At 42.0% G+C, this 22,021-nt stretch overlaps 4 protein-coding genes across 4 annotated transcripts; 3 read left to right on the top strand and 1 right to left on the bottom strand.

Moving 5' to 3' along the window:
• The first annotated feature begins 54 nt into the window (after positions 1–54).
• LOC121962618 (uncharacterized) lies at positions 55–5,689 on the top strand. The gene is made up of 2 exons (XM_088074363.1): positions 55–826; positions 2,645–5,689. Exons 1-2 carry the CDS (start codon positions 643–645, stop codon positions 4,054–4,056), a joined length of 1,596 nt encoding a protein of 531 aa, XP_087930489.1. The 5' UTR covers positions 55–642; the 3' UTR covers positions 4,057–5,689.
• A 2,160-nt stretch (positions 5,690–7,849) lies between these two features.
• On the bottom strand, positions 7,850–10,216 carry LOC121966832 (uncharacterized). The gene is made up of 2 exons (XM_088074379.1): positions 9,781–10,216; positions 7,850–9,007 (listed from the first exon to the last, which is right to left on the bottom strand). Exons 1-2 carry the CDS (start codon positions 9,881–9,883, stop codon positions 7,998–8,000), a joined length of 1,113 nt encoding a protein of 370 aa, XP_087930505.1. The 5' UTR covers positions 9,884–10,216; the 3' UTR covers positions 7,850–7,997.
• An 843-nt stretch (positions 10,217–11,059) lies between these two features.
• LOC121962895 (protein NLRC3-like) lies at positions 11,060–17,898 on the top strand. Its single transcript, XM_042513216.2, is given in 8 exon segments — positions 11,060–11,153; positions 12,113–12,226; positions 12,311–12,433; positions 13,130–13,225; positions 14,061–14,139; positions 14,247–14,475; positions 16,096–17,203; positions 17,205–17,898. Coding segments are annotated over 7 exon segments (2,415 nt in total). The 5' UTR covers positions 11,060–11,153; positions 12,113–12,140.
• Positions 17,899–18,214: 316 nt separating this feature from the next.
• LOC148185532 (stonustoxin subunit beta-like) lies at positions 18,215–21,596 on the top strand. Its single transcript, XM_088074360.1, has 3 exons — positions 18,215–18,417; positions 18,896–18,942; positions 20,591–21,596. The coding sequence occupies exons 1-3, from the start codon at positions 18,230–18,232 to the stop codon at positions 21,169–21,171; spliced, it is 816 nt and encodes a 271-aa protein (XP_087930486.1). The 5' UTR covers positions 18,215–18,229; the 3' UTR covers positions 21,172–21,596.
• The last annotated feature ends 425 nt before the right edge of the window (positions 21,597–22,021 follow it).

Below are 22,021 nucleotides of genomic sequence, written 5' to 3'. Positions count from 1 at the left end.
TTGCAATTTCCAGGCTGGAAAAGATTTGAACACTAAGCATGCCCTGAAAGTTTTGGAAAAGTCATGGGAATTAGTTTTATAAACCTGTACATAGCAAACGATGTGTCTGGAAATGTAAAAATCCAATAATGATTTCTGTTTTTATAGTTTCTGGCTGCGATAAATTGTGTCATTTTGGGGATTTTTTTAGAAAATGTGCAAGTTTGGAAGGGGAAGAAAAGACATTTTCCAGGCCCGGAAAAGATATGAAAACTAAGCATGCCCTGAAAGTTTTGGAAAAGTCATGGGAATTAGTTTTACAAACCTGTATATAGCAAACCATGTGTCTGGAAATGTAAAAATCCAATAATGATTTCTGTTTTTATAGTTTCCGGCTGCGATAAATTGTGTCATTTTGGGGATTTTTTTTTAAAAGACCAAAAAAATAATCACCAAAAAAAATATCTGCCAAAACCAAAAAAAAAAAAACGCATTGAAAGAAAAGAGTTTGTACTTCCTTATGTAAGCCTTGAGGCTTTTATTTTGAAGCCCAAAAATTCACCACACCGGAAGTAATTTGTGGCTAACTTGAAACAATATGGCGCTTTGTTGTAACGACGGCTCTCCTGTTTTGTATTTTTATGTTTGAGCTCCGTCAGTGAAATGTCCAACGTCCAGGTGCTGAGGGCGCTGGTGGCGCAACGACTGTCTGCGGCTGCCGAGGAAATATTCGGTTTGTTTGAGAGAACCATAACGGAGTACGAGGAGGAACTTTCTCGATTTAAAGAGACCGAGCGACAATGGAGATCTGTGGAGCTCCGTGTGGACACAGAGCCGAACAGAGTCGGTCTGTTGAAGATTTGTCTACTTTATTTAATCAGAGTTATGACAAATACTTTTGTTCAAGATGTTGTCTTAAAACAAGCAACCTGGATATAACCTAACAGATATCGTCCTGCAGCTGCGTCAAATCACTAATATTTACACGCACGCCGGATGTTTAGCATTCTTGGCCTTCAAAATAAAAGCCCAAGACCTGTCCTATTCAAATAAAAGCTAAACCCCAAGCAGTATCTTTACTAAACTTTGCACATTTCTTAATTTGTCCAAAAGGATAAATTGTATTATTGATGGAGATCTTCTCAACATCTTTTTGTTACATACAAAGTTAGTTTCAGAGGATATATCCCGCAGACGTCTAGATTAGTGATTCTCGCAGCCTGAGGGCCAAATCTGGCCCCCCGATAAAGTGGCAGGTGGCCTCCTGACCAGTTAAAAAAAAAAGCTAAGTGGTTCATGTGTGAATTGTTTTTGTAGTTTTGGTATGCATAAGGGTGCGTAAAACAGCATCAAAATATAGCTTGTTTATTAAAAAAGGGCCAGTGGAGGATCCCCCACACCCTCTGACAGAGGCCATAGCTAAGCCCCCAATGTCCTAAAATTCTAGAAATGTGTAAAACCGTAGAAATGTTCTAAGACTGTAGAAATATCCCCAAATCCTAGAAACATCCTAAAACCCTTGGGATGTCCTCAACTAGAAACATCCTAAAATCTTAGAAATGTCCTCAAATTCTCGAGAATTTCCTTAAGTCCCGGAAATGTCCTGTAATCCTAGGTAGGTCTTAAAATCCTATAAATGTCCTAAATCTAAATTTCCTAAGACCCTGAATGTGTAGCAATATCCAAGACATGTCACAAAATCATTCTTAAACCCTTGAAATGTCCGAAAAATCTTGAAACATCCTTAAATCCTAGAAATGTCCCATAATCCTAGAAATGTCCTAAAATCCAAGAAATGTCCTGAATCTTCAAAAGCCCCAAAATCGTACAAATGCGCTACAAATGTCCCAAAGTTCTAGAAACGTCCTAAAATCGTAGAAATGTCTTCAAATACTTGAGACATCCTCAAATTATAAATGTCCTATAATCCTAGAAATGTTCTTAAGTACTGGAAATGTCCTAAATCTTACAAAATACTTAAATCATAGAAATGTCTGAATATCCTAGAAATGTCCCAAACTCCTAGCAACATCCCAAGCCCTCTAAATGTCCTTAACTCCTAGAAACCTCCTAAAAACAAAAAAAAAAAAAAAAAAATCTTGGAAATGTCTTAAAATCGATGAGACATTAAAATCCTTGGACAGTCCTTGCATCCTGACATCTTGGAAATGTCCTAAAACCCTGAAAATTTCCTAAAATCCTAGACACACCTGAAAATCCTCAATCTTCTAAAATCCTAGGAAGGGTCCTAAAAATCATCGAAACATCCTGAAGTCCTAGAAATGTACTAAAGTCTCAGAAATGTCCTAAAATTACATACATTTCCTTAAATTCTAGAAATGTCCTAAAATGCTAAGACTGCTTGGCCTCCTGTCATCTTGCAAAAGTGGCCCTGAGGCAAAGAAAGTATTTCCTGGTCTAGATGGTGATCCCTGAACTTCTCATCTGGAGTGTTTGGTTCTCAAAGTACCAAAATAACTCAATCTTATGTGACTGGTACATCTTTTTAGAAGGTTTACATTTCCTCTGGACCACGTCCATAAAGTTTAAGACTCAGGGTGAACCAGGAGATGTCATATTGCTGAAATAAATGATAGAGCAAGTGTCTTGAAGTATGAAGGTCTACATTAATGGTTGCATATTTGTGTTTCACCTTTACCTTCAGATGGTTCATCATCTTTCGTCTACAAAGCCACTGTGAGTGAAGAAAAAGTTCCCCCTGAGTCGCAAGAGTGGAGCTCCAGTGTGGACCAGGAGGCCCCGCGCATTAAAGAGGAGCAGGAGGAGCTGTGGAGCAGTCAGGAAGATCTCACCAAGTTCCCGTTCACTGCTGTCCCTTTGAAGAGTGAGGATGAGGAAGAGAAACCTCCGTCCTTACTGCTTCAACAAACTGAACACATGGAAGCAGATGGAGAGGACTGTGGAGGACCAGAACCGGCCAGGAACTCAGATCCACATCCAGATCCTTATGACAAGACCGGGAACTCTTCTGAACTAAAGACTTTAGTCAGTGAGACCAGAGAACCAGGTTTAGTCGCCCAGAAAAACAACAAGCGTATCACTGGAAAGAGGTCGTTCCGCTGCTCCGAGTGTGGTAAACAGTTTAGCCAAAACTCCAATCTGAAGACACACATGAGAATCCACACAGGAGAGAAACCCTTCAGCTGCTTAGTTTGTGGTAAAAGGTTTATACAGAAGGTTCACCTGACGTACCACATGGCACGCCACACAGGAGACAAATTGTACCACTGCAGTGTTTGCGACCAAGGATTCACCTGGCTTTATCAGCTCAAAAATCATACGTGCATCTATCAGCAGTCCGTACTGCTTAACCAAACTGTGGAGAACAAAGAGGACCATGGAGGACCAGGGGCAACCAGGAACTCTGATCCAGGCGGGCATTTCCACCTACGTACTGGGGGCAAGAATTCCGCAACAAAGACTGTGGAAAGCGATACGGGAATGAGTAACGGCAAGATTGCATTCCGCTGCTCTGATTGCGGACAAACATTTGGCCGCAAGACACTCCTGTGGGAACACATGAAATCTCACACAGGAGAGAAACTGTTCAGCTGTTCGGTTTGTAAGAAGAACTTTCCGTGGAGAAAACACTTACAGCGACACATGAGAATCCACATGGAAGAGAAAAAACTGAGCTGCAGTGTATGTAGCAAAAAGTTCAACTGGGCCTATCAGCTCAATCTCCATCAGTGTGTCGGTGAGTCCTCGCAACATGGTGCAAACCAAACACACAATCAGTCAAGGTCAAACACACAGGAAGTCCCTGTCAGAGAGACGGGACACCCTAAGAAAAAGACGTTTCCTTGCCCTCACTGTAGTAAAATCTTCGGTTACAAGGACTCTCTGCTGAGACACATCCGATGCCACACAGGAGAAAAGCCGTTCAGCTGCTCCGTTTGTGGGAGACGATTTAGGGAGCGGGGAAATTTGGGACAGCACATGGTCGTCCACACGCGGGAGAAACCCTTCAGGTGCATCGTCTGCGGTCAAGGGTTCAGTTGGCGGAAACAGCTCAAAAAACACAAGTGTGACGGCAACAGCAGCAGCGGGAGATGAACTGAGTAAATTTCAGCTAATTTTCCTGTAACTGAAAGAAATCAAGCCAATCTGCTTGGGTTTCTAAGGGTTGAATGCACGTGTGTCCCTTTGTGTCACGTCTCTAAATTCTGACCTTTTGCAGTTCCATGGACGCAGCGCAGGTGGAGCTCTTCGTGAGTTCTCTTTTTCCTCAGCAGCAGTTTGTGAGTTGCGTGTTTGATAGTTGATTTGTAGATCCGTTCAGAGCTGATCATATCAGATTGATGGAGAGGAACAGCTGCTGCAGAGGCGAGTTAGACTCAATTTTGACCCAGCAGAACGAGCGGTTGAGTTTAACTTCTAATGTGCCTGATGTTCTACTGCTCCACCTGTGCCCAGAGTATGCTCTGCGCTCCCACGGTGTGTTGCTATCAATAACCGAACATGCTAATGAGTGGTACAGCTCCAAAATCTATTTATGGCAGGAGATGTTTTGATGGTGGCGGGCTGGAAACCCCGAGTTTATAGTCTCCGCCTCCCTTCGGTATTGATTGAAACACAACACTCAGGGGGGACGTGCTACTTTAGCCCCCTTACTGGCAAAATGTAATGATGCGTCACCACAAAATACCATCTTTTCCCACCAATGCAGTGCTTGAACATTGATCCAAATTAATCTGCACTGAGTTCGAAAAAGAATGATCAAGAAGTGATATATGAAGAGAAGTAACTGCTGTAAAGTCTTCCCAGGCCTCATTGCTGCTTTCTACTGCTTACTAACCTGTTCTCTGGGCCTGTCCGTGACATGAAACGTGACACACCAAGAAAAAAAAACAAAAAACCCACACACTGAAAGGCATGCCCGTCAGCTGCAGAGCAGTGTACACAGCTCTGCTCTACTGGCATTGGGAAAGGACCACATACTTAGAAAACTGCCGTGTACACAGCTCTGCTCTACTGGCAATGGGAAAGGACCACATACTTAAAAAACGCTGCTGAAGCACAAAGAGGGAAATGCTTTATCTGTCTAAATCTTTAAACCCTGTGAAAACGGGAGTAAGTTTGTTTGGTTTCTTTGAATGAATGAGCAACGTAACAAGAAATGACCCAAAAATGAGCAAGAAATTAGTAAAAAGTACAAGGAAATTACCAGACATTTCTTTGCAAAAAAAAAGGAATGCAAATGAAATAGACAGTAAAAAAAGACAAACAAGATATGGAAAAAGTGCTTAAAAATTACAAGAATTCTGTGACATTAAAATGTAATTATGATAATCATGCATACAGTTTGTAGTTTTTTTGGGGTTTTTTTTTTTTTTACTGTTCTTCCATAGACATTTTCCGAATCTAAATCCACTAATTTCTTAAAGTTTGTGAATCATTTCTTACCAATTTGCTTTTTGATTTTTTTCCCCCATATTTTTTTAAAGAAATTGCACCAATTTGCTCAGTTTTCAAAAGGTTAAATACATGTGAAAGGGTACTGAAAGCAGCGCAAGAAGAGTGATGCCGCTCCATGTTGTTATTTGTATTGTGTACTTATGTTGGCTAGATTTATGTCTTATTTTATATGGAAAGAAATGTGAAGTTTTCATAGAAGCATTCATAATTTCGTTATAATTGCGCATTGACAATAAAGTTCTTGAAAGTTGTGTAAAAAAAACATAGAAAATAGCCTCTTTGGTAATTTTGTCATTTTTATACCATGTGTATTTGTTTATTTGCTTGTATATTGATAGTGGGGGCGTGATTCATAATAAGGGCAGTAGATAGGGCAGGATCACAGCATCGGCGCAACCAGGACCCGCAACACAGGCGTAGCTTCGGACAGGACCACAGCAACGGCAAAACCAAGACCCCGATCAGAGGGAGCTGGGGTTACAGTATCAGTGCAGCCACAGCACGAGCACGATCAAGGGCAGGATCACAGCACCAGTACAGCTATCACCACAATCAGGCGCAGCCAAGATTGCAGCCAGGATCCTGGAAAACTAGGAAAGAAGGGAGCAGGAATGCTCTGAAGAGGCAGTGGAGTTAGCGTAATGTAGTGAACAGACATGACAAGAGGAGGAAAAAGGAGCTCAGTGTATCATCGAAAGTCCCCCGACAGATTGATCCTATGTCAGCCTAACTAGGGGCTGGTCCAGTCAACCTGAGCCAGCCCTAATTATAAGCTTTATTATAACGTTCAATAGTTATTAACAAAGTAACTATTGAACGTTTTACAGTACCTAAAGAAAAGAGCAGCAGAAAATCAGCAAAAAAAAAGATTTCTTTTCATTATTTTCGTGTCCTGAGAGCTATTGTGTTATTGTTATGTTGTTAGCTTAGCTCCACTTCCTTAACCATGACAGGATAAATCGATATTTTGGTAGAGCATGCTTTAATTTAAATTTTGCAAGTTTTAATCAAAAATGTACCGTTAGCTATTTTTTAATATTACAACCTTTCTTTAAAATTTTCAAGTTTGATCTTGTAATATTATGACTTTTTTTCTTGTAAATTTACAAGATTAATCTCGTAACATTATGGCTTTATTCTCATAAAGTAACAAGCTTTTTCTCATATTATTCTGATTTTACTTTACTTGGCACTTCCTGGATACCACGAGTTTCCGTCAAACCCGGAGACTTCATGCGATGTTGATAAGTGCCACTCTATCGTAGAAAAGTCATGCTTCAGCAGAAGGTGTTAAAGGTGTGTCTCTTGTGTTGAGAAACCATTGCCGAATGAGCCTGAATCGCAATTCATCCACTTTTATCTCCTTTACATTTGACAAAATAAGACTTGGTAGAGGAACAGCTCTCGGTCCAGGTCGGGTCAGCCTCGCCTTGATACCAGCTCTCCTCCCTCTCTTTGTCTGGTGCCTTCAGTTTAGTTTCTCCACTCTGGTCTGACTTGTCATTCGGCACAAGCCACCGGTGGAGATTCTCTCGCGGTCTGCTGCATTCAGTCCAAACCCCACACAACTTCTCCGAAAATTGATAAGTGCCACTCTATCATAGAAAAGTCGTGCTTCTGCAAAAGAGGCCATAGTACCGAAAAAATAGACAAATATAACAAAAAAGTAGCAAGGATTTGCGGAACTACCAGCTGCTGCTGTATGTACTCTATGACTTTTTGAGAGGATGTGCAGGACTGGTTATCGACCAAAATCTCTACAGGACGCACTCACAACAAATAATATTGTTGTTGTTGTTTTTATTTTTATTGTTATATATTATGAACTATACAGAAATATATGATGACCTCTAGTGGATTGTTGTATACAACTTACCCTTTTTTTTTATTCATTTACTTTAAATCTCATGTCATTCCCCTTATATATTTTATTTATTTGAATTTCTACGTTTTACTGTATTACCGTGCCTCGATAAAAAGTTGTTCATTTTGTATGTATATGCCGTATATAATTTTTGTGTCCCTGTGTAGAGTCAAGATGTGTTGGACTCCTCAAAATAACCATTTTATCGAATTCCTGTGGTCAGAATTGTATGGGAAAAAAATTTGTTAATTTGTCTTATTATAACATATACCTTTTTTTTTTTCTTTTTCAGGTTCGGGATAGGTGTAATAAAGGGTTAAAAATAACTCCCGTGGGACATTATTTCATCCTGGGATCTGGTAGTATCTTAAAGTGGAAGCTTCAAAGATTAAAAAAAAGCAGGTGGCGGAAAAAACAAATCCTATGCGCACGGACCTTTTTTTTTCAATCTACATTAAATGCGCTGAAAAAAACGTGTCCGAATTTCTCAATCGTACGATTTCCTGTTTAGTTTTCTTGTGGTTCATAGAGGAAGTGCAGCAGGTGTGCAGCTAATGCAAATGACGCTGTTTTAATTATTTTTTATTTTTTTGTAACATTTACAGTCCTGGGGACAGGTAGAGACAGGACAGCTGCATCTGTACCTGCACGTTACTCTTGTCAACCTTTGAATACAGGTGAAAGACATCCGGAAGTTTTTTTTCCGGGTTGCTTTTTAATGTTCGGTTGACGCTCTGCTGCTCCCACCAGCGCACTCGTGTCTTTTAAACTGCGACTGCCAGGTGAAGCGTCTGTCACAAACGCCGCAGCTGAACGGTTTCTCTCCTGTGTGAGCCGTCATGTGTCTCGTCATGTGTCCCTTCCGTGAGAAGCTCTTTCCGCAAACCGAGCAGACGAACGGTTTTGCCCCCGTGTGGGTCCTCATGTGCTGGACCAACGTGTGTCTCTGAGTGAAACTTGTGTTGCAAACCGAGCAGCGAAAAGGTTTTTCTCCTGTGTGGATTCTGAAGTGTGCGACCAAATCTGAGCGCTGCCTGAACCTTTTGCCGCAAAGCGAGCAGCCGAATGGTTTCTCCCCGGTGTGGACCCTCATGTGCTTCTCCAAAGACCAACCGTGACTGAAGCTCGTGTCACAAACGGAGCAGCTGAAAGGTTTCTCTCCTGAGTGACACCTCACGTGAGCCACCAAGTGCTCCCTCCGAGTGAAGCTTTTACTGCAAAACGAGCAGCTGAACGGTTTCTCTCCTGTGTGACACCTCATGTGTCTTTTCAGATTCGTCTTGTGGACGAACGGTTTTCCACACTCGGAGCAGATGAATGTCTCCTTCTCGGAGTTACGTCCATTATTCACAACGGAGTTTAAACCTGACTGAAGTCCCGAGGGCTCCGTCCAGTCATCATCGCTGACGTCGGTCTCAGAGGAGTCTCCGGTTTTGTCATGAGGATCTGGACGCGGATCTGAGTTCTTGGCCGGTTCTTGTCCTCCACAGTCCTCTCCGTCTGCTTCCATGTCCTCGGTTTGATGAAGCTGTGAGGACGGGGGTTTCTCTTCCTCATCTTCACTCTTCACTGGGACAGCTATGAACGGGAACTTGTCGAGATCCTCCTGACTGCCCCACAGCTCCTCCTGCTCCTCTTTAATATGCAGGGCCTCCTGGTCCACACTGGAGCTCCACTCCTGCTGCTCAGGAGGAACGTCTTCTCTCACCAACAGCTGCTGGACATCTGCAGGTCAGAGTCAAATACAGAAATACACATTATAAAACCTGACAGGTCAAAGATTATTATTATTGTTATAGTTATTATTATTTATTAGGAATTGACAGATTATCAGCCTGGTCAATTGCTCGGGCCAATATTTGGCATTTTTACGATTATCTGAAACATGAGCAAATGGGTCTGAATTTTTTTGGAAACATAAAGAAAATGGACGAAGAACTGGTAAAACATGCAAAGAAAATGACGCAAGAAATTAGCTTTAAAAAAAGAAAATTACATAATCAAAAAAACACAAAAACGGGGAAAATGTCCATAAATCTAGTTTTATTTTAATTATAACTATATATCTAAATTATATTGCAAAATAAATTTATTTATTTATTTATTTAATTATTTGAAACACTTTTTAACATCACTTCCTTACTTCGCTTTTCTTGATAACTATCCAAGTTATTTTCGTTTATTTTTGGGGCTAATTTTTGTGAAATTGTTAATTGCCTTCTTCATGTGTGTTCTTTTTTAAGAAATCAAATTTGCTCGGGTGTCAAAGGGTTAAACTTCAAAATGAAATCACTCTGGAAACTTTTATTGTGAAATCCAGACATAACCCGGATGTACATTATACTTCTGTTGTAGTTTCGGTGTATGTAACATTGTTATAACACCTGGCTCGTCTATTATGTTATTTCATAATCAATCTGAGTGTCTCTTTATTGTAAAAAAAAAAAAAAATTGTTATATAATTATAATATTTTACCATTTCGGCGCTTTTCACTTACCGTAAATTCCAGAATAGAGCCGCGCTCCTGGTGCACTGACGACTGTGTTGCCTGCAGGTAGTTTCTGCTTCATTAACGCTTTCAGCATGTGGACTTCAGACATTTTTACACAAATATCACTTTTTCTTCATAAAAACACAGTCTGCTCTCCATCAAACAGTCACTCTAACTGCTGCTGTGATGCTAACCTCAGTCCCGTTTCCAGCTAGCATGCTAACCTAAATTATGTAGCTTTGCAGGCTGCAATGAGATCTGTCAAGAGGGAAAACATATCGGAAAAAGTATAAACAGCAAAGAATCCATTCAGACAGATTTTTACAGACACACAAAGGGTCTGATAACGCAATACTGACGATATATTATATAGAGAAAAAAGCGATATAATCAACCACTCGCCGTATCGTATCTACAAAGTTATTACGGTACGGGGAACTGCTTCCGGTGTCGCCGCATTCAAGACGTTGAAAATAAAAGTCCCTGTGATTTATACAAAAGTTTAAAAATTACATTTAGGTTATAATTATGTAATGTAGTTTTATGTTATGAAACACTTTGTCTTACAGTGTTATTATGCTTTTAATTACACAGCATTACGGATAATAATGTAAAATTATTAAAGACATTGCTAATGATGTATATGCGAATGTCCTTCCAGAATCTCTTGGTATGAGATAAATGTAAAAAAAAAAATCAATTTTATTCATGACAAAGAGAAATTTGTGTTTATGTTTTTTTATTTATTAATTTTAATTTTATTTGAAAAAAAAAGTATACAATCCCATTAGGAGCAGCAGCTTGCATATGAAACATTACAAAAACAAATAGCCTATATATCTACAGTATGTTAGAAAATAAACCATAGACAGCAAGTGCAAGAGCCTTAGAGATGACATTATATAACTCATTCAAGGACTGATCATCTTTGGAAAGTGTTTTTATGGAAGATAAATAGTTGTTGACTTTATTCTTTTTGGCAAGTTTCAATTTGCACTTATGTATATAATATTTACCCAAAATAATTCTGATAATTTCTTTTTTATTTCTATTTCTACATGTTTGAAAGGGTATTATTTTGAAGGACCTAATTTTGCTCATATCCACCAGATGGCGCATTACACCGGCAACCAGCCTCTCACAGGTGAGACCAGAACAAGGAGGATTTACACCCTTACTGCAGTGAAAGTACTACTGTGAACCACTACAGGTAAAAGTCCTGCTTTCCAAAATGTTCCTAAGTATCTTAAGTATGACTCACGCTTAAAAACCAAGCCCCGCCCACTCCCCCTCTCTGTTTCCTGTTCAAAGTTTACTTTCTCTTTCTGTATCAGTCGTGGCGCCGTTTTGTTTTTCTCCGCCTGAACCTCCAGCTGAAGGTAATGTGACACTTTGAACACAAGTTACAAACAGGTAGACACCGCGTAGCTCATTGAAACATACGTCGACGCCGTATTAGATGTAGCAGCAATCTGCTGGGCTGGAAGAAACGCGAAAAAGACGTGGTTAAGCCCCCACTCCGTTTTTTTATTGTACATATTTACAAATGTAAAAACACACCTCCAGACTGGTCTTAAAGGACCATATCAGTCTAATTTCGACTTATCAACATTAGCTTGTGATCTTATATGTGCAACAGATGTTGTGTGTATCTCTTTATGTTCGCTTAATGGGGAAAGATAAAATCATCTTGAATCAGTCTGGTGTGTTTATCCCATAGTTTGAAGAGGAAATCCCTTCACTTATTTTACACTTTTACCAAACACCTACTTTTTTGATTTTTTTAAGTAACTGCGGGGTCTGGCATTGTATATTTGTATAGTTGTTCTTTGCTTTTCGTTCCTGATTATATTAGATTTGCCATCTTGCAAGTGAAGTTTAAAAAAAAAAAGCACTTCCTCATATGCCAAACAAAATATGGATAACTGCATATTTATAATAGTAGCCTACAAGAAGTTTATTTTTATTTTTGTTACAATAACATGTATTTCATCACGATTAATTGCATGATTGTCCTTAGTTAATTTGCAATTAATCATAAATTAATCATTTTGTGTCTGTTATAAATTAACCTTTAAGGGTTATTTCTCTTTTTTTTTGTACTTTTATCAATATGGGAGTGGACAAATATGTTTGCTTTATGCAAATGTATGTATATAATTATCACAACAATGCAAGAACAAAGACAATTACTCTCCAGAATATTCTCCAGAATAAACTCAAAGGTACTGCATGCACAAAAAATATGCAAAAAAGAGAAACTTCTGCATATTTCTGTAGAGAAAACTCAGAAAAAAATATCAGTAGGTGAAATGATGGACTTGTGTTTCCTCTCCAGATGAAAGAGTGTGTGTGAGTTGAGCAGTATGAATCACTGGGAGGACAAAGAGGGACTCCTTCCCACGAAAACCACTCTCTGTGGGGAGTATAATAGACGCACCAAAGCTCCGAGGTGAGACCACTGTCTCTGACTGTCCACAACTATTCTCCATGTCACAGCTCAACACTAAAACCTCTCTGTGTTTTTGTTCTGAAGCTTAGAGCAGCAGCCGATACCAGACGAACCTGGACCTGAACCCAGTTGTGTGTCCGTCAAGAGCGACTGGTCAAATGGACGTCTCATCGATTTTAGACCACAGCAACCCTCTGCTGCAAACAGGTGAGTTCCTAATAATTTTATGATATTACTGATTTGGTTTGCAGCCAAGTGTGAGGCGGTCGGGATCAGAGTCCTTCAAATCTGAGGCCATGGTTTACGTTGGAATGCCCCCATTGGGTGGGGACTGAGTTGTTGCCATAAGCGAAGGAGTTCAAGTATCTTTGGTTCTTGTTCACGAGTGAAGGTAGAATGGAGCGTGAAATGGATAGGCGGTTTGGCGCAGTGTCTGCAGTTCCATCCCTCCCCTATGGTCATGAATTCTGGGTAGTGGCCGAAAGAATGAGATCGCAGGGACAAGCGGCTAAAATTAGTTCCCTCCGCAGGGTGTCTGGGCTCAGCCTTGGAGATAGGGTGAGGAGCTTCTGATCTGTCTGAAGACAAGAAGTTAATTTTTAGGCCTTTATGCCGTTGATAGTCGTTGTTGTTGTTCCTTGACCGGCGAGATGCAGAAATACACTGTCACTAAATATTGTCCATCTCCTTCTAAGCAGCACTTAAACACAGATCCAAATACATCTGCACTGAGTTTAAAAAGGGGACATAATTAAGTAAGAGGTACATAAACAGAAGACACCATTGAAAAGTATTCAAAAACCTGATCTGTCCCTCCTGCGCCTGCTGACTGAACTTTTCTTGTTGATTTCCGCAGAAGCTATTTGAGGTAAGAAGTATCCTCTTTGTCGGTTTGCCTTTCAGGATCCATTCAGACTCACCTGCGCCCAGCTGTATGTCCTTCAAGAGCAACCGGTCAAAGCTTGAACCTATCACGTTTAGAGATGGACCTGAACAACAGTAAGATGAATATGACATTCATGTTTCAACTATTATGATGTCTTAAAAACTGTGAGAATGAAAGCTTTTGTCTTAGTGTGAGGGGTTGTTTTCTAGAGGTAGGAAGTTTGGTGTTTGTTACCCAACAGTACCAAGCGGTAATTGTAGACTCAGGCCTCGTTTGGACAAGAATGGCCCTACTAAAAACGGAAGAGTCTTTCCTTGGCGTTTAAACTTGGCGGTGTAACTTTGTAGTGACGCACCATAGAAGGACACCAGACACATGGGCATAAAGGCGTTCTTCTACAGAGCGGTGAATATACACAAGACGATTCGTGAACGCACTCATGAGAACCAACAGAGTTAGAGTAGAGTCAGCAGCACAATCACAGCTCGGTAGTCCGCTGTTGTCATTGTTGTCCTTCTATTGCACATGGCTGTTTGTGCGAAACGTGTTGCCAAAAGTGCGGCGTCGGCATCACCGTACTCACTGGATTCGAGCATTGCCAGTTGACGACAGAAAGGGTTACACAATCCGGTTCCAAATTTTTGCGTTTTTAGGCCCCCGGAAACGCTGTTGTTGTGAGAACGAAAGGCCTGACAACAAAATGCACCCCTCAGAGTCAAAGATCCCTGGAGAAGGGAGGGGGGTCATCAGTCTTCAGATCGCTGCTGTGCTGACACTGAGAAACATCAATGTGATGAGGAATTTGAACTGAACTCGATGACCTAAAAACTGCCGAGGGCTTCGGACCAGACGGCGGATTCTCAGTGGGATCAGCTGTACTAACAACACTGTGTGTTTGTCTCTGTTTGGTCCGACAATGCAAGCTCACTTTTGATGATTCATCCACAGAGTGGACCAGGAGGGCTTAGAGGTTCCCTGTAGTCCGTCTACCCAGCAGCATCAGGCACACCTGGACTCCATAATTATGGTCTGTGCATGTACGGTACTACATTTATATCTATTCTTTTCACAATGATCTCCAATGACCAACATGGATCTGTTTGATTGTGTCCTTCACATAATGTTCTGTTCCAGCTGCTGGAGGAGAACATTGTTACTTTTGTGAAGAATGAGCTGAAGAAGATCCAGAAGGTTCTGAGATCAGATTACCCAGAATGCTCAGAGAGTCAGTGGGAGGATGAGGAGGTGTTGGACAGTGAGGATGAAGAGCAGAGGAGGAGCAGCAGAGAGGCGTTCCTGAAGATTTCTCTGCACTTCCTGAGGAAAATGAAGCAAGAGGAGCTGGCTGACCGCCTGCAAAGAAGTAAGAGGATTTCTCTAAAGATTTAACATCACGGAAGGAGGAACATGGGAAATTCTTGTAGTTAATAGTAAAGATTCAAGTTTTTTTTGTCTGCTGAGCCTTCAGAACAAAACGGTGAACCAGGAAAAACTACAACTAAGATGAGCTTATGGTAAGTATAGAAAAAGTAGACAAAGAGTGCCGGGTTAGAAAGAGGATGATTGGTTTGCATACAAGACCTTTGCCCCTTTTTCACTGCACAATAACCCAACAAACACCCACTAACAGCTTTAGTTTTGGATGAGAAAGTTTACAATCCGCGTTGATTCCTGGGACACGTGACTATCGTTGTCACAGGTATTTACGTGCTCCAACTGTGATTGGCGATTATGGAAACAGGAAACACGTGGGTGAGCTCACTAATTTTCAGTCGCTAATGCCTGAATACAAAATACCATTTGTATCCACCCAAGCAGCCCTTTAACATCATTCCAAACAAATCAGCACCTGGTTTGAAAGACATATTGAATCAGTAAGAAATAAAAGTAACCACTGTGACATTTTCACTGGCCTCCATGCTGCTCACTACTGCTTACTAACATGTGTTGTGGCCTGTCTGGTATGTTAAATGTAGCACACTAGAGAAAACAAAAACAGTAAGACATGCTTGTCTGCTGCAGAGCCGTGATCATGGCTTTTGTACTGGTATGGGAAAGTAGTCTATTGCCTATTTTTTTCCTTTGATTAGAAAAACCTGTGTAGACACGTCATTTTGCTGGAAAAGGGTCATTAGCGGCACCAATTGTTGGGAACTTGTGGTTCAAAGTATTACCGTGGCACGTTCTTGTTCGTGAAATAAGGATTAGAAAATATTATTCGGTTGAACTTCATTGTCCTGTCAAATAAAGGCAAAAAAAGCTACAAAAATGAATTAATATAAATTAATGAATAAAGTAGTAAAAGAAAGGTCAGTGTTGTCAAATTGACATTTAAGGTGTGTTGATTGACTCACATTGTCAACTAACATTACAAGTAAACATTCCATCTTAAACGTTTTTGGTAGGTTTTATCAGTCTATAACTGCTGCTACAGGCTACAAAATATAATTTCACTTTGTAGTTATAGGTTGCAAATGTATGAATTAGTATCGGATCAGTGTTAGGTATGCCAAGCAGAGGGGTGACCAAAAATGGGGCAGGAGCTATTAGTACCATTCAAAATTTTCACAATGGAAATGGGAAAATAACAATTCTAAAGTGTGCTGAACTGGACTGCTTGGTGAAAACAAGGACTTACTGTGCTGATGTTATCCGAGCACTTTTACATTACCAGTCAGTTTATGAATGGAGAGGAGAGTGGAGAAGAATTGTGGTCCCAGAAAAAGTGGAAACTGGTCGCTCTTTGTCCTTTCACAGTTAGCAGTTTGGTGCTAGCTTGCATTTGTTGTTCCTTTTCTTGAAAAGCTAGCTGGCAGACTTTGAAAAATTTGCCTTTTTGGCTTGTGACATCACAGGGTCATGTGCCGCAGGGACCAAGACTGACTCGATGGCGGGGTTTCACACATTGGTGATAAAATGAATGGTTTCTTAGATGTTCTGTAGGACCCACAAATTGATTTTATTTTATTTTTTTGTTTTTCAGGAACTAATGCTCCAATATGCCGGCGTAAACTTAAATATAACCTGCAAAAGAAGTTCGAGTGTGTGTTTGAAGGGATCGCTAAAGCAGGAAACCCTACCTTTCTGAACCAGATCTACACAGAGCTGTACATCACAGAGGGAGGGTCTGCAGAGGTCAATGATGAACATGAGGTCAGACGGATTGAATCAGCATCCAGGAAACCAGACAGACCAGAAACAACCATCAGACAAGAAGACATCTTTAAAGCCTTACCTGGGAAAGACGAACCAGTCAGAACAGTGATGACAAAGGGTGTTGCTGGAATCGGGAAAACAGTCCTAACACAGAAGTTCACTCTGGACTGGGCTGAAGACAAAGCCAACCAGGACATCCAGTTTACATTTCCATTCACTTTCAGAGAGCTGAATGTGCTGAAAGAAAAAAAGTTCAGCTTGGTGGAACTTGTTCATCACTTCTTCACTGAAACCAAAGAAGCAGGAATCTGCAGGTTTGAAGACTTCCAGGTCGTGTTCATCTTTGATGGTCTGGATGAGTGTCGACTTCCTCTGGACTTCCACAACAACGAGATCCTGACTGACGTCACAGAGTCCACCTCAATGGATGTGCTGCTGACAAACCTCATCAGGGGGAAACTGCTTCCCTCCGCTCGCCTCTGGATAACCACACGACCTGCAGCAGCCAATCAGATCCCTCCTGAGTGTGTTGGCATAGTGACAGAAGTCAGAGGATTCACTGACCCACAGAAGGAGGAGTACTTCAAGAAGAGGTTCAGAGATAAAGAGCAGGCCAACCGAATCATCACCCACATCAAGACATCCAGAAGCCTCCACATCATGTGCCACATCCCAGTCTTCTGCTGGATCACTGCTACAGTTCTGGAGGACGTGTTGAAGACCAAAGAGGAAGGAGAGCTTCCCAAGACCCTGACTGAGATGTACATCCATTTCCTGGTGGTTCAGACCAAACTGAAGAACATCAAGTATGATGGAGGAGCTGAGACAGATTCACACTGGAGTCAAAAGAGCAGGCGGATGATTGAGTCTCTTGGAAAACTGGCTTTTGAGCAGCTGCAGAAAGGCAACCTGATCTTCTATGAGTCCGACCTGACAGTGTGGCATCAATATCAGAGCAGCCTCAGTGTACTCAGGAGTGTTCACACAGATCTTTAAAGAGGAAAGAGGACTGTACCAGGACAAGATGTTCTGCTTCGTCCATCTGAGTGTTCAGGAGTTTCTGGCTGCTCTTCACGTCCATCTGACCTTCATCAACTCTGGAGTCAATCTGCTGTCGAAAAAACAATCGACATACAAGTCTGAAAAGAGGAAACACAAAGCTGGACTAAAATATCTCCACCAGAGTGCTGTCGACGAGGCCCTGCAGAGTCGAACTGGACACCTGGACTTGTTCCTCCGCTTCCTCTTCGGTCTTTCGCTGCAGACCAATCAGAAACACTTACAAGGTTTAGTGGCACAGACAGGAAGTAATTTACAGACCAATAAGGAAACAGTCCAGTACATTGAGAAGAAGATTGAAAAGACTCCATCTGCAGAGAAGAGCATCAACCTGTTCCACTGTCTGAATGAACTGAATGACCGTTCTCTAGTGGAGGGGATCCAACAGTCCCTGAGATCAGGGAGACTCTCCACAGATAATCTTTCTCCTGCTCAGTGGTCAGCTCTGGTCTTCATATTACTGTCGTCAGAAACAGATCTGGATGTGTTTGACCTGAAGAAATACTGTGCTTCAGAGGAGGCTCTTCTGAGGCTGCTGCCAGTGGTCAAAGCCTCCAACAAAGCCCTGTAAGTGGAATTTATTTTTCTGTAAATATCTTATATCTTTTATAGGAGAGGGGAAAAAAACATATTCATTTCTTACTCTCTTTCCAGACTGAGTGATTGTAACCTCTCAGAGAGAAGCTGCAAAGCTCTGTCCTCAGTCCTCAGTTCCCAGTCCTCTTGTCTTAGAGAGCTGGACCTGAGTAACAACAATCTGAAGGATTCAGGAGTGAAGCTGTTGTCTGCTGGATTCAAGACTCCACACGGTACTCTGGAAACTCTCAGGTCAGGATTCATTAAACTGTTTATCTGATGACCGTCTCAAATTTGATTTGCATTTGTGGAGAGACAACTTGCTAATGTGGGTTGTTTCATGTGTTTGTAGTCTGTCAGGCTGTCTGGTTACAGAGGAAGGCTGTGCTTTTCTGGTCTCAGCTCTGACCTCTAACCCTTGCCATCTGAGAGAGCTGGACCTGAGCTACAATCATCTAGGAGACTCGGGAGTGAAGTTACTGTCTGCTGGACTGGACTGGCTGGACACTCTCAGGTATGAACACGGGTTGAACATAAAAAGCAGATAATTGTGTTGGAGGTCTTCAAGGAAAAACCTTTCAGTTTAGACGGAGCTCTGGGAAAGGAACTGTCTGCCAGTTTGATGTAAGGATCCTTTGCTTCTTGCCCTGATACCCAGGATCGAATCAGTTACGTCTCTACAGAGAGAGGTCCAGGACATGTTTAGCCTAACACAAAGACTGGAAGCAAGGGGAAACTGCTAGCCTAGCACCTTTAAAGGAGAAAAGATAAACCTTCTAATAACTGTCAAAGCAGTTTTATGAAGTTAAAACCAAACCTTGAACCTGACAACCACAGGACAGAACAGGACAGGATTTTTGAGACGCTACATTCAAGGGTTTTTCTTGGCCCTCTAGACTGTTTCTTTAACAAAACGTGAATGACAGTGATGTAATGTCTATATCTGCATTCTGAAAGAGGAAGTCCTCCTCTGACCCCCCTCCTCATTTCAGGGTGGAGCCTCGTGGAGTCCGATGGTTGAGACCAGGGCTGAGGAAATGTAAGTGTGTTCTTAATTTGATTCGTGAAAACAAAACTTCTTCACATTGTGACATAGCTAATTGTAAACCTCATCATCAAAGTGTCAATGAATTAGTCCCTGCGGGATTCTTGGTCTTTTAAGGGATTGTTGTGCCCTGAAATCAAGCCCCCAGGAAGTGCACCATGCGCTGATGCACATCCTCTTGGTGGGCAAACTCCTAGCAGCCCTGAAATTGTTGAGAGCTGGTCCACTGTTCGTGGCCAGGCGGGAATCCTCATTGCTCCTCTTGAATCTGAAGTTCGCCAGTTGGTCTGAGCCCTTTCAGCCAAGACAGCCCAGCAGCCTTCAGCAATTCATCCACACCTGGTGCCTTGCCTTATAGGAGCTTTTTGACTGTCTCAGAGACCTAAGAGACTTTGCCAGATCATCCTTGAGGCCAGCAGAAAGTCTGTCTCCATAGCCTCCTCAAAGACCTCCTATGCCTGGATCTTTGCGTTGGTGACCACCTTAGCTGCAGACTCTCTGGTCAGCCCGTACCTGTCTACTGCTTCAGGAGACCGTTTTGAACATGGCCCACTCATATTTCATGTTCCCCGCCTCCTCCAGGATACACAAAAAATCTTTTAAAGGTGGAAGTTGAAGACATTGTGCGCAATGGCCTCAGCTCCATTTTACCAGTTCACCATCACTACAGGTTTGGGTTTCCCAGGTCCATCTCGCCAACAAGTGGTGATCAGTTGACAGTTCTGCTCGATCTGTGTCCAAGACAAACAGCCGCAGTTCTGATAATACAGCCACAAAGTCGATCATCGATCTTTGGTTCTGGTACCAAGTACACCTACACACCACCACCACCACCCATGACTAGCACAAAAGTCCAACACTGCTCCTCTCAGTCACCCCTCTCCAGGTTTCTCCATTATTGCCCATATGAGTGTTGTGGATACCCTTTCAGGGACACCCCCCCAGAGACTCCAAGAAGGCCAGGTTGTCCGAGCTGCTGTTTGGTGCATACACAAAAACAACAGTCCTCCTTCCAACAACTCGCAGTTGCATCAATGTGACTCTCTTGAAACTTCCAACACAGCAACGCGGCTCATGGTTATCCTTACATGCCTCTCCTCCTGGGCAACTCTGGAAAAGGCAAGAGTCCAGTCCTTCTCTGGGACTTTGGCTCAAGAACCGGTGCAATGCATCTTGGTGGGCCCAACTTGTCTAATTGGTACTTCTCTGACTCCCACACCAGTCCCGTTTCTTTCCCCATCAAAAAGATGACGTTCTACATCCTGAGAGCTAGTCTGCAATGCAAAGGGTCAGTACGACTGGATCCCCGATCCCAATGCCTATCCCTGTGGGTGGTGTGCCCACAGGGCAGCGGCTCCATGCAATTCTTTTGGGATGAACCTGACCAGGCCCTATGGCCCAAGGCCTGTCCACCAGATACCCATCAGGTCTAGCTCACACTCCTGCAGCAGGAGTCTCATGATAACAAACGCACAGAGTGAATCAGTACGCTGCACGCAGCTCTTCAATGAAACAAGACTTTACCCGTTTAAAAAAAGTCACATTTGTGGTGCACAGAATTCAAAGGTCTTGGAGGGACTAATCAATGAGCAGATGGTAGATCAATAACTGCAACTGTATTGTGTCTCATTCTCTCCATCAGATTCCTGTGAACTCACACTTGACACGAACACTTTGAACAGACACCTCAAACTGTCGGACAACAACAGGACGGTAACAAGTGTGAAGGAGGTCCAGTCATATTCTTATCATCCAGACAGATTTGACTGGTGGGAGCAGGTGCTGTGTAGAACTGGTCTGACTGGTCGCTGTTACTGGGAGGTGGAGTGGAGAGGAGGAGTTTATATATCAGTGAGTTATAAAGGAATCAGCAGGAAGGGAGACGGTGAAGACTGTGAGTTTGGAGGGAATGAAAAGTCTTGGAGTCTGAGCTGTTCTGGTGTTTGTTACTCTGTCTGTCACAATAACAGAGAAACAAAACTCTCCTCGTCCTTCTTCTCCCCCTTCTCCTCCTCCTCTGTCTTCAACAGAGTGGCAGTGTATGTGGACTGTCCCGCTGGCACTCTGTCCTTCTACAGTGTCTCTTCTGGCACTCTGATCCACCTCTACACCTTTAACACCACATTCACTGAACCGCTGTATCCTGGCTTTGGGTTTGGGTTCTGGTCTGGTTCCTCAGTGTCTCTGTGTTCCCTTGTAGGTCTGAGAGACTCCTCCTACTAGAGGAACCATCTCACTGCTGAACACATCAGTTGAGTTTGTACAGCTAATATTCATTAAGTCCCACCATGTTTCCTAGGTTAGATTCTGGTGGGGGACCTGTCTCAGTGCCCATGTTTCCTAGGTTAGATTCTGGTGGGGGACCTGTCTCAGTGCCCATGTTTCCTAGGTTAGATTCTGGTGGGGGACCTGTCTCAGCGCCCATGTTTCCTAGGTTAGATTCTGGTGGGGGACCTGTCTCAGCGCCCATGTTTCCTAGGTTAGATTCTGGTGGGGGACCTGTTTCAGTGCCCACGTTTCCTGTCCTGATGTATTTGTGAAGGCAACATGTAAATGAAGGATTATAAAATCAATAATTGTTTATTACATTGAGTTTCTAAACTCATTGTCGCTGGCTGTGTGTAAATAAAGTTTTTTTTTAATGCTGACTTGTTCGTTCTGTCTCAGTTATGTGTAACATTAATCATTAGTGAGATAAACTGTGATGAATATTGGTGTTGCTAACCCTAACCTGCTTCTTGTCTTTTTTTAACAGTATATTTCTTTTATCTATTTATTTATTTATTTGACAGTGCATCCTATTTTATTTTTTATTTTTTTATAGATAGATATGGATAGATTGATGGATAGAAATAGATCTAGATAGATAGATAGAGAGATAGATAGATACTGGAGGGATGAACAGCTTCGGTGTTTTGATGATCATGGTAATGATAATAGTGATGACGAGGGTGATGATGGTGATGGTGATGGTGGTGATGATGATGGTGATGATGATGGTGATAGTGATGATGATGATGATTATGATGATGAAAATGATGATGGTGGTGATGATGATGGTGATAGTGGTGGT

Source organism: Plectropomus leopardus, chromosome 24, assembly GCF_026936395.1.
Source record: "Plectropomus leopardus strain MGB_pleo_1.0 chromosome 24, ASM2693639v1, whole genome shotgun sequence".
NCBI classification, from domain to species: Eukaryota; Metazoa; Chordata; class Actinopteri; order Perciformes; family Serranidae; genus Plectropomus; species Plectropomus leopardus.
This window is presented reverse-complemented; position numbering and strand designations above follow the sequence as displayed.